We start from the raw sequence: 13,303 nt of genomic DNA, 5'->3' as shown, positions 1-13,303 counted from the left end.
TCTTCCATTTCATTGCTTTGCAATTTACATGCTAATGTGTTTTTCTTTATTTTTACTTATTCTATTTTAAACTTATAAATAAATGGGCATTGTGTTTTGTTGTATTCTTATAAATAAGTATTTTGCTTAGAATTCTTTAAATACACATTTAATTGATATTATATTATAAAATAAGTAACCGTGTTGCATAAAAATAAATATAAAAACCTAAATCCTAGATAAGAAATAGTTGAAGCAGTATTAGTACTTAGGTACCTTAAATCTAAAAAGAAACTTACCTAATCTAAATCTAATAGAATAATATTTATGTTTATAATGGTTTGTGTTATTATATTCGCAGTTTGCTTTTCTTAACAAGTAAAATAACGAAAACAACTGCTGCGTAGCTGTTGTAATATTTCTAATTTAAATTCCTGTTTTCTCTGTATTTGTTCCTAGTTCTTATTTATTGTATCATGTCTGACGTCATCGTTCTACATCTCATGGAATCGTTTATAAGGTCGTATAAGGTCGTAACTAGCTTACCGCCCGCGGCTTCGCTCGCTTTGTCTAAAGCCTAATAAATTATATACTAAAACCTTCCTCTTGAATCACTTTATCTATTAAAAAAAACCGCATCAAAATCCGTTGCGTAGTTTTCAAGATTTAAGCATAGAAAGGGACATAGGGACAGAGAAAGCGACTTTGTTTGATACTATGTAGTGATAATATAAAGAAAAGGTTAAATTCAATAATAGAGCCATATTAATATTAATTGATCGATGGTACACTAATTTTTAGTCGAACGGACTATTCGACTATCATTATTTAACAGTTATATAATATGTATTTCTTTCTATTTCAAATCATAGCAGGAAATATGTAACTTCGAAATGTACGTAAGTACAAGAAATATTTTTAATCCACCACATTTAAACGCCGGCGATCAACTATTTCTAAAAAATCATAATCGTGTGCTTTAATAACAATAGGTATAGTCATTATAACAAAACATGTAATAAAAGCTCATTATCTTAATTACCTACACCGTAGCGTGCCCATAAAACTATTTTAATTATCGTTACATCTGATTATTTCATATCTATACATTTTGTTCACATAGTACAATTACTACGGATAAGTACTGACGTACGAAGCAGTCGCCAGAATGTCTGCCTCTTCGTCAATGCATGAAAAACTGAAACACAGCTTTACAAATAACACTCAGCCATACAAAATTCAACTTTAACAACAAGCAATAAAGCTTTATTTGACGAATTACGACGCGGTTATAACTTCACGAAACGCGCAATCAAATATTACGGTTATTTCATTGTGATAATGTTGGTTTTTCCTTGATTGAATGGCCGGTGTCGAAGTGTGCGTGGAACGCCGCGCAGTCGCCCCCTTTTCACGTTTAGTAGGCTCGGTGGCGCCACTGAGCACGGACGTCTCTACGAAGAGGCTCGCTCCGTAACGCTAGTCAATTGTCGCAAACCCCACAGTCAATTTCTGCCTTCCATTTACATCGCGATACTCGTCCCGTCGAGATAGGAATTTGGGAATTTTTGACATTTTTAACGTATTTAATAACGTAATGTGCAGGGCTGAATGAATGCCGGTAGCGTCGGGGGTACAAAACATTTTCCGGTGGCGTGTGTTAGTTACGTAAGTTATCCGGGGAAAATCAATATCCTAGTCGTATAAATAGCGGCGGTTGAGAACAGCTGGCCGAAAGCCATGCAGCCTACGGTAAGTGCTAATGTGTTTTATTAAAAAAGTTCGTAGATTTAGACGTCAGCCTTTGTCGCAAGAATCCGTTTATATTCATTTAACTTTTTATTGGATTAACGATGCTGCTCGCTTTATCTTTGTTATTTAAATGTCATAATGTAACGAACAAAGATCCATCATCTTTTTATGCTCGTAGCAACCTTTTAATTGGTTGTGTCTTTTGTACCTAAGCGGTATATTTTATGTTATTTTTAGTTTCGATATTTTTAACGATAGTCATTATTCATATTAATTTGACCAGTAGATAGATTTTTTATTAGTTGTTGTACATGATATTCTTTTTTCATCTTCGTAGCATATTATCCTACATTCTCACACGTATTTCTAAATGCCATACACACGAAAATAGACTGCTTATTAATGCAAAAACAATCTAAAAGGGAAAAGCCCCTTTGGGCTGAAATTTTGATGCGAAATGTCAAGAGTCATCGAAACAGAGATGGATAACCGTTACTTATCTTGTTTTTTTTTACGTTATAAAATAACAAATCGCTATAAATATACACATACTTATTTATATTATTAGTAAGGAAATACAAATAATCGTTTGCTCCTGTTACGCCCAGACTATTAATAAAATTCAGGAATTTATTCAGAAACAATGAAGCGATCTTTGGTGTTTTCACACTTTACTCTGCTAATAGGTATAGGTACATATTTTTATTATTTCTTAAAACTAAAACTTATAGCTGGAATAGCACAGAGGGCTGCCTTATCACTAAAGATTGATCTCTTTCAGGCAAGTGTAGTAATTAGGTATGACTTTATAACGAATTTAATAATAATAATAATTTATTTATTAATAGAACATCAGAGGTCCACTTGTAAGTATTATTTCTTAGTTACTATGTTAGTTTACATTGTTTTTATACAGATAACAATTAACAATCATCAAAGCCCTTTTTGTAATACATATAAGTGTAAATGCAAAGGTATACTTTACATATTAATCGCATAGGTATGTAGTACATCACGATTAAAATCGGAATTTCCGGTTTCTTTGTAGGTCAAACTCTTTCTATGATGGCATTGGATTAGTTAGTTTACCCTGTATTCGTTTTTAATATAATAAATAGTACGTTGTACATAATATTATAGAGGTCAATAAAATTCATTATTTAACAAAATATCTATGTAATGGTAAAATATAATTTTAATCTGAAGCCATTTCTTGTCTGGACGAATCCAATCACAAAAATAAGTGGGTCTGTCCTTATATTTTTAGCATACAACATTTCTAATTAAAAAATAATAACAATATTTACTTAGGTACATCTCGATTGCAGCTATTATTTTGACCTCTAACCTTTGTCTGATATGCTCTGACCCTCTTATCTTTTAAATTGGATTAATATTAAAAATAACGTTGCTTCTCGTTATTTAGTCGTATCTATGTTTGAATAAAAATTTCTTATACAATTAGAAATTTGAGTTTCTCTATTTTTTAATGAAAATTATTAATTTAATGTGTCTTCTGTCGCATTCTCTTACTTATTTGATTTAGGGCCGATTTTTCAATCCTTGCTTAAAATTTATCCGTCCAATAAAGTATTACACGAACATTTTAAAATGTCACCTGTAAACTATGAAATACGGAATTAGAATACATTTTTTAAATGGTAGTTTAATACGTTATCCAAGGATTGAAAAATCAGCCCTTAAGGACGCTGTCACAAATCTGCGTTACTCAAATTTAGGTATCTAACGACGTAACTTTGTTCGCGGCAATATCACGCTCACGTAAACATAGCGCATTCCATTTTATAGACCATCTTCATACTTGATATTATTTTTAATTTTTGATATTATGTATTTTTATTGAAATTGATTCCAGAAGATTACTAGGAACTTTAAAAATTCATTTTGTTACTTTTATTAGTAGGTACGATCCTAATAAGTATGTTAGTATATTCAAACAACAAAAGTGTGACTATTTTACATCATTATTTCATTGAATAATAATCTATGAATTGTATACAATATCAAAGCTTTTTGAGAAATGTAGAATTATTATCATACATATTTGATATTATGATGTTACCGGCACTGTATTAAATCCGGCATTGTATACAATTCTTAGTAAATGTATGTTATTCCGAAAAATAGTCGGAATGAAATAAATTATAGGTATTCGTCACATAACACATTACCTAGGATACTCTTAAATCTGAACTTTTCCTACGTAGCAAACACATTTGCAAGTGTGGGTAGTTTTTGGGGTAGCTATTAACCAATATGAGGTCAAAACTAAAATCCAAGATGGCGCCGACGAAAATTTTACATCTTTTCGTCATGGGTGTCATTTTCAAGGTTTTGGAGTAGCTCTTAACAAATATGAGGTCAAAACTAAAATCCAAGATGGCGCCGACGAAAATTTGACTTTTTTCGTGATGGGTGTCATTTTCATGGTTTTTGGGGTAGCTATTAACGAATATGAGGTTAAAACCAAAATCCAAGATGGCGCCGACGAAAATTTGACTTTTTTCGTCATAGGTGTAATTTTCTTAATAATAAAGAAGTAAACTAAAATAAAATAACAAAGATTTTCGTCGGCGCCATCTTGGATTTTATTTTTGACCTCATATTAGTTAATAGCTACCCCTAAAACCATGAAAATGACACCCATGACCAAAAGATGTCAAATTTTCACCGGCGCCATCTTGGATTTTAGTTCTGACCTCATATTGCGTAATATCCACCCCAAAAACCATGAAAATGACACCCATCACGGAAAGATGTAAAATTTTCGTCGGCGCCATCTTGGATTTTATTTTTGACCTCATATTGGTTAATAGCTACCCCAAAAACCATGAAAATGACACCCATGACGAAAAGATGTAAAATTTTCGTCGGCGCCATCTTGGATTTTAGTTTTGACCTCATATTAGTTAATAGCTACCCCAAAAACCATGAAAATGACACCCATGATGAAAAGATGTAAAATTTTCGTCGGCGCCATCTTGGATTTTATTTTTGACCTCATATTGGTTAATAGCTACCCCAAAAACCATGAAAATGACACCCATGACGAAAAGATGTAAAATTTTCTTCGGCGCCATCTTGGATTTTAGTTTTGACCTCATATTAGTTAATAGCTACCCCAAAAACCATGAAAATGACACCCATGACGAAAAGATGTCAAATTTTCACCGGCGCCATCTTGGATTTTAGTTCTGACCTCATATTGCGTAATATCCACCCCAAAAACCATGAAAATGGCACCCATCACGGAAAGATGTAAAATTTTCGTCGGCGCCATCTTGGATTTTATTTTTGACCTCATATTGGTTAATAGCTACCCCAAAAACCATGAAAATGACACCCATGACGAAAAGATGTAAAATTTTCGTCGGCTCCATCTTGGATTTTATTTTTGACCTCATATTGGTTAATAGCTACCCCAAAAACCATGAAAATGACACCCATGACGAAAAGATGGCAAATTTTCGTCGGCGCCATTTTGGATTTAAGTTTTGTAAAATTGCTTTACCCCACCAATCCGTTCAACAACCCATAAAAAAAGAGGATCTCAGTCAACATAATTTTTAAAACATAATTTTAAATTACAAATAACTGGAATATGAAACTTATACAGTTTACTCTTATAAAGTATCAAATATTTCAAATCACGAAAACGACAGTATACGCACAATAATCTTTTTCTAATTCGTTTTTATTTTTGGGACGAGGAGCGATACACCCGTCCTTCCAAGAGCGCTTCTGAGCGCGGTCTGACGACCCGCGAGAGCAAAATGTATGAAGAAATCGACAAGTATTTTTAATTTAGCTTATAATTGAAATAAAATTTTGATTTAGATACAAAAAAATTATCACAATCTATAAAGGACTATATATCCCTCAATAATTTATAGGTAAGAAGATAGATTAGGCTTTTAATTTTCTTAAAAGTGTACCGGTTTTGACCCCATTTTTTTGCATTTTATGCCATCATTGTGCTGGGAAAATCGTATTTCAGCGACAATTTTGTATGACGTCGTACAATTTTTATAAGATGATCGTAGAACTGAATATATTATCTTTAAATTAAGATATTACTTTGTTCTCACGTGTAAGTGCTTTGAGTTAAAATTGTACCGTAAAATAGCGGTTTTTGTTAAAAATCTGTTATAGCACCCTTAAGAAAAAATGAAAAGGAATTTCTTACACAATCTGCCAAATGGATACAAGGCAATTCATGTTATAAAAATAAAAATAAACTCAAACTCAAACTCAAACATTCATTTATTCAATTAGACTACTATTTAGTAGCACTTTCGAATCGTCATTACATAGTATTTTTAACATTTACCACCGATTCGGAAAGCAGTACCTATCTATGGAGAAGAATCGGCAAGAAACTCCATAGTTGCTCTTTTAAAATAATGTCAATAAATTTACATAATATGTAACTTATATCTAACTACATAATATGCCAAAGAACTGTCCTGTGGTTTTTACGCGACAACCCTCCATGGGTCTTTATCGTCCATATATTCCTGAATACTGTAGTACGCTCTCTGAACTAGTACATTTTTTATGTAAGTTTTAAATTTAGAACTACTAAACTCTTTAATATTGTGAGGAATTCTATTGTATAAGCGTATACCTTGACCCATAAATGAATTTTTAACTTTAGCTAATCGGAAAAATGGCATTTCAATTCTATTCCTGTTCCTTGTGCCATAATCGTGTCTATCTCCTACTCTTGTGTGTAAGTCAGAGCTTTTATGTACATGCAAAATATTATTAAATATATACTGTGATGGTACAGTAAGGATACCAGTATTCTTAAAATGATCTCTTAGTGAGTCCCGAGCACGTAAATTATATATAGAGCGAATGGCTCTTTTCTGTAAGATAAATATAGTTTCTATATCTGCAGCCCTGCCCCACAGTAGAATTCCATAGGACATAATGCTATGAAAGTAGCTGAAATAAACCAATCTAGCCGTATCTTCATCGGTGAGATGCCTTATTTTTCGGACTGCATATGCAGCAGAACTGAGCTTACCTGCAGCGGTGTTGACATGGGCTCCCCACTGTAGTTTCTCGTCCAATGTTAACCCTAGAAATACAGTAGACTCAGTAGGATGCAATACCTCCCCGTTCAAGGTAATACCTCTGTTCAACTTTTTTACATTAGGAAGTAAAAATTCAACACAAGTGGTTTTTTTGGAATTTAATAATAAATTATTGGCAGTAAACCATTCAGATATGTGTAAAAGAGCACTGTTCACTTCGTCAACATTTGGGTCATGCCTATCCACATTAAAAATTAATGAGGTATCATCTGCAAACAGAACTATTTCACACCTATCCTGCAAATAATAAGGAAGATCATTGATATATATACCAAGAACAGAAGGGACCTAAAATTGACCCCTGTGGAACACCAATGTTAATTGACGCACCGCTAGAACGTTCTCCATTAACAACTACAGTCTGTATCCTATCATGCAGGTATGACGCTATGAGGTTCTGGGCTTTTCCTTTAATTCCATAGTGATTAAGTTTACGTAATAAAGTACAATGTTCAACGCAGTCAAATGCCTTGGAGAGGTCACAAAATATCCCTAGAGCATTATTTGAGTTTTCCCATGCCTTATATATATATGTGTTAGAAGTGCAACTCCAGCATCTGTGGTTGAGCGCCCCTTTGTGAAACCAAACTGTTTGGTGTGCAGTAAATTATTAGATGCAAAATGACTACTCAATTGGTTTAATATTAACTTCTCGAATACCTTACTTAAAAGTACTTTATGTACCTAAGTACGTTACTTTTATACATAAACGAAGCTGCAATATTAACATCTAAAACAATTTATATTAGATGCTTGAGAAATTATCAAACTACGTCGAGATATCTTATACAAATAAGTAATTATTATCTTTTTATAATAATTGTACGTCTACAATCTAACTATGTTGCTCGAAGTTTTAAATAAAACTACGTAAGATATTCCGTCAGTCCTCGGATCACAGACACAATAGAAAATCTATTGTGTCTCGGCCCGATCGGGCCGCTCGGTGGTCAATGGGATATTATACATTATTTGTTATTTTTCTGCAAATACCAACAACAAGGGTCAAGTGGACTGTAAATAATAAAAAATGCAAAAAAGGAAATTACGTGCCGCATTTATAATATAAAAGATAAACCTGCCCTACCGTTGTAAAGGTCATTAATTATATTCTGAAAAGGGAGCTAAAAGAAGACTGCGAAATAACTTTCTTTTTTCTCTTTCTAAATAAGGACGAAATACTGAAATAATTAATGAAACACAGACAATAAAATTATGATTGAAAATGTTTATTCATTAAACTTGAGAATATCCAGAATAAGTATATCGGATTTTAACAAACTGCAGGGGAATTGGTAAAAATGCTACATTTTCATTTCAAATCGGGTCTGTTTAACCGTAAAATCTTAATAGACAGTCAGTAACTTTTTTTGTATCTATTTATGATATTTTTACGGATTAACCTTTAACAATCACGTTTATTTATCTCGGAAATGAAGGGATTGAAAAAGAGGAGGTAAAGGTCACATTCACATTTATATTAGAACTAGAGGTCCGCCCCGGCTTCGCCCGTGGTACATATTTCGCAATAAAAGGTAGCCTATGTCCTTTCTCGGGTATCAAAATATATCCATACCAAATTTCATGCAAATTGGTTCAGTAGTTTAGGCGTGATTGAGTAACAGACAGACAGACAGAGTTACTTTCGCATTTATAATATTAGTATGGACTATCTTTCCGCCCACGGCTACCCTCGCAAGCTCAAATGAAATTCGCATGCCATTCTCTAGTCTCCTAACTATCTCAAGACATAAAAATCATAACATAAAATTACTCACACACACGTTGCAGCGTAAAAGACGAACAAACGCACATTTATAATATTAGTAGGCTTGAATTAACCTTGAGACACTAATTTTTTAAGGGTTTAAATAACTATTAAAGTAAGAAGAGATTTAAAGATATGAAAAACTACTAAAACATAAATTAAAGCAAGCAATTTATGTTAGGTTTCCAAATAGTTCGTTATACAGGGCACGACCTAAATGCGAGTGCACTGAACAGGCCTGTAGGTCAATAGTTATCTAACTTATATAATATAATGTTGGTAACTCGTTATGGCTTCAAATATTCTTCATTTGAGAAGGCCACAATTGCAAACAGATTAAAAAAAGTCAGATTTTGTTATATTACTCGTTTCCCGGAACTGAATTAAAAAACTTTGCTGTTAAAAAACAACAATATACGTGAATAATATAGGCTAGGTATATTTTAAATTATTTATTTATCGAGGACAAACCAGAACGTAGCTAAAGCCAGGACGAATATGTTACAAATATAACAATTATGTATTTTAAACAGTTTTTTTTCGTACCAGGGCTTTAATGATAATATGTTGTACATTAATAAAATAATTATCATCATATTATATACCTTTTTGATGACATGACCTATTTTCCAAACCTTGGGCAGAAAGCATGAAATTGAGCTCAAACATGATTACGTCGAGTCATTAGAAGATCCACTTAACACTTGTTAAACTTGACATAAAAATAAAATTGTTTTGATTTTGTTTGTTTAAAAAATACGTGATTTATTTGCTGTAATTGCATAAACTGGCCAAAGCTACGTCTTAATTTAACAATTACTTATACATACATTACAAATGATATTAAATATTATATTTCCAAAGACAAAACAATACGAGATAATAATATAAGCTAAGATAATTACCCTCTTCAAAGTCACTGAAGATGATATAAGGCTTCTAAGTTCTAAAGATATCCCATAGATCGAATAAATTTCCAGCATTTGAAAATAATACTTTCAGAAGTACATAAAAATGCATTAAATCTTTCGTATTTGCTATATTAAAATTCCTAGTTCCTACTAATAATAACGGGGGTAAATAAAATTCCAATTCAAAAAAAATGTCATCTAATATAATGAAGATTCTATCTCTTTCACTCATGTCATAGCACTTATGAAAGAAGAGTCCAACTAGTGATTTCTTCATTGGCAAATATTTTTATGGAGCTCTCCGGTATAATACGGCTAAATTAAAGAGCTCTAGCTGTGGCTCTAGTATTTTAATGAATGTCACATTATGCTATAGAAGCTGATGACGTCACACGGGCGTCTCACTGTCGCCGTGTTACGTCACAGATTTTACTAGAATGGAAGATGAACTTTGTAGTATGGTTTATCGGAAGAGCTTCTTTATATTACTATGTTTATTGTTGTCGTTTAATTTAATGGTGTGACATTTATAGGTATATTTTCTGGGCTTGAATTTATTTATTTCTACCTAGAATAAAAATTGAAATTTAGTTTTTAGACCGAAGATATTATAAGTATATCATTATCTAAATTATGCAATGTTTTTATTTTGAGTACTACTTGAGTACAAGTAGATATAAGACTGAGCTTTATCATTTTAATTTACGCATTTCCTAAAATAGAAATGAGATCTTGATTGTAGACGTCTGGTTTATATTTTTATGGCTTATATGACCTAACAACATTGAGATAATACTATTATGGAGCAGACACCACGAACAAAATCTGTGCGCCAAGATGGCGGCGCGGGGCGCGCGAATGACGGCTAGACAGTCATAGATTATGCGATGTCACTGACTCACCGCTATAGAGGCGACACTTTGTTTCATTCTGTCTATTTTATTGGGTGCCACTCCTTACATGCACGTTGACTTGAAATTTTCTTTGTACTTACTTAATATTTATTTTAGATATAAACTGACTTTACTACGCGGGGCTAACAATATCTGGCATATAATATAGGATGAGGAGGTTCAGTCAGGGCTATGGGAAGTTTCATTCCTTACAAATTGAGCCTTTTTTAGAAAAAAAATAAAAGCCGTGTAAAAATTGTGTTTATTTATATTTAGTTCATCATCCTCAGAACATGTTCCCGGCTCAGAAATTGCTTGTATTGTTCCAGTACTATTGTAGCACACCTTCGGCTAAAATAAATATAATAATAATAATGTTAGTGATGGCTAAAATAATATTTTATTTGTTATACAAATCCGTAAAATTTTATTATTATTACTAACATCAATACAAGGAACAGCAGACTTCTTTAGAATACGCCTTCCCGCTTTTGTGGTATATTTATCCTCATCGCGAAAATGCAATGAACAGACGCAAGTTCTATCGGATGGTAACCAGGTTTTTTCACTGCGGTTGTTTTGAACAAATTTTACCCATTTTTCCCTTTCTTCACGGCCCAGACATGGAAACCTTGAATAGAAAAAATATTAATCTCTGAACTAGCGGTCCGCCCCGGCTTCGCCCGTGGTACATATTTCGCAATAAAAAGTAGCCTATGTTTTTTCTCAGGGTCTAAAGATTGTCTGTGCCAAATTTCATCAAAATCGGTCCAATAGTTTATGAGCCTATTTATTACAATCAAACAAACAAACAAAGTTTTCCTCTTTATAATATTAGTGCAGATAAATAAATAATAATTCAATTAAATACGTTCAAGTCAGTAGCTTATACAATATCAATTAAAATTGATTAAAATCAATTAACAAAAAAAAAATGGTGATTAAGTAATTGATTTTCATATTTCATGATTTCACCTTTTTTTAATTAACAACCAGTCTATGCTTTTCTAAATATGTAAAATTATTATTTTATACTATAAAATTATACGCCAGCAAATATTAATAACAACACTTATTTCATGCCCAATGTCATATCTTAAATTTTTAATCTATGACAAATGACGCAAAATGTCGCCCGCCAAAAATTTTGTTCTAAGTTTTAAAAATTATTATCTAGTTACTTACTGATTGAAAAGTTATTCCTTTGCACTTTTCCGTATTATTTGTATTATTTGTGCAATATCGTAACACACACGTAGGCATATTTGATGCGTTTCACTTTAAAACAAATAAAAAATGAGCGTGACGTTCGCGCCAATGAGCGCAGTTACGCCACATGACGTATGTTGAGTGGAACATAAGTGGTGTAGGCGGTATCGACTCCATATTAATATTATCTCAATGCCTAACAATCAATAAAATTAAAAATTTAATTGCCTACCTATTTAACTTGATAGTTAATTCGTTAAAAGATTTTAAGAATAAGTCCGTAAATACTATAAAGTAAGTTTATTGACATTGTAAAAAAAATATGATAAACAAACGCAATAAAATAACAGTAGTAGTTATAATTTTTCAAGAATAATAATTTTACACTACGAATATTTAAATTCAAGCGTACGACTCAAAACATAACCTAAAAACCAAAATAACGAGTTAGAGATATGGACTATTTCGGGGCAGATTCATAAAGCAATTTGGGAGATAACGCAATGTTGAGTCGGGGAGGCTTATCCTAATCCGATCGCGACTCCAAATCACGCTTCTGTCATCGAAATCTATAGCCCTTTGAACCTTGACAGATAATAAATGCGCCTTTTTTCTTTTTCGCGGGAACTGACGCGAACTGTCAAATGAGGCGAAAGAAATTTTTAGTCTTTATTGTGTGATGAAAATTGTTTTGCATTGTTTGTAATGATATGACTATAATATTTCAAAATAAAACTCACGCGGATATCTAAATTCCTTTTTTTTATTTTAAAAAATTACGACTATAATAATAATAAAAAATGAAGCTAGAAAATTTCATACGTTCTATTTTTAAATCTATATATGTTCATCATGTTTCGAAATTGATCGTAATTTTAATGTGTTTAACTTAGTGTTTAATTTAAAAATTAATTTTATATGGTGGAAATGTTATGTGAGTGCGTTTTGAAATCTTATAGCCTAAAATATAATAAATATGTACCTATCATCAAGAAGTAACCTTACAAAGAATGATCTAGAATATGATTATTAAGCATGGACTAATAAATATACTTAATATTAAGTATAATAAATCCAAGTGAGTATTTCTCATTTATTTATTTTTCATTTTTCATTGATTGCTTTAATTACATTTATTAAAGTTCAAATTTTTTATAAATAGCGTGTTTTTTGGCAATAAGAAATTGTACAGTAATAATAATAATTATAATGAATTAAAAAGTATTTTATTAGTAGTAATTGACTATAATATAAAAAAAAAAAACATCTGATTAGCACATGGTGTAATGAGATACGGTATTATATTTTTTTAAATCATTAAAATTAACTATGTTGTATTTGGTAAATATATTACTTTATGTAAAAACGCACGCCCTAATGACTAGTACCTAGCTTTTTAATCTTTAAATCAATTAGTTGATAAGCTTCGTGAGCGTTTTCGTATGAAATGCTTCATCAATGTATCAGTAAATCAATGTAAGCATCACGAAAATAATCGACAAAAATATACGAGAATATTGGAAATTAACTTTTTATCCATACTAATATTATAATAAATGCGAAAGTAACTCTGTCTGTCTGTCTGTTACTCAATCACGCCTAAACTACTGAACCAATTTGCATGAAATTTGGTATGCAGATATTTTGATACCCGAGAAAGGACATAGG

At 31.8% G+C, this 13,303-nt stretch overlaps 1 protein-coding gene and 1 long non-coding RNA gene across 2 annotated transcripts in view; one reads left to right on the top strand and one right to left on the bottom strand.

The window, feature by feature from the left end:
- The first annotated feature begins 1,428 nt into the window (after positions 1–1,428).
- Positions 1,429–13,303, top strand: part of LOC149898092 (putative sodium/potassium/calcium exchanger CG1090) — a 36,113-nt gene continuing 24,238 nt past the window's right edge. Inside the window, exon 1 of the mRNA XM_090115551.1 lies at positions 1,429–1,731. Coding sequence (XP_089971677.1) covers positions 1,720–1,731 — 12 coding nt within the window. The 5' untranslated portion in view covers positions 1,429–1,719. The remainder of the gene's footprint in view (positions 1,732–13,303) is intronic.
- Positions 10,672–11,744, bottom strand: LOC149898093 (uncharacterized). The gene is made up of 2 exons (XR_016458071.1): positions 11,612–11,744; positions 10,672–11,057 (listed from the first exon to the last, which is right to left on the bottom strand). It is a non-coding gene; the product is annotated as an uncharacterized LOC149898093 (long non-coding RNA).

Source organism: Colias eurytheme, chromosome 23 (assembly GCF_061535395.1).
Source record: "Colias eurytheme isolate Ceu_HAF_F1 chromosome 23, ilColEury1 Martin Lab GWU primary, whole genome shotgun sequence".
Taxonomy (NCBI): domain Eukaryota; kingdom Metazoa; phylum Arthropoda; class Insecta; order Lepidoptera; family Pieridae; genus Colias; species Colias eurytheme.
This window is presented reverse-complemented; position numbering and strand designations above follow the sequence as displayed.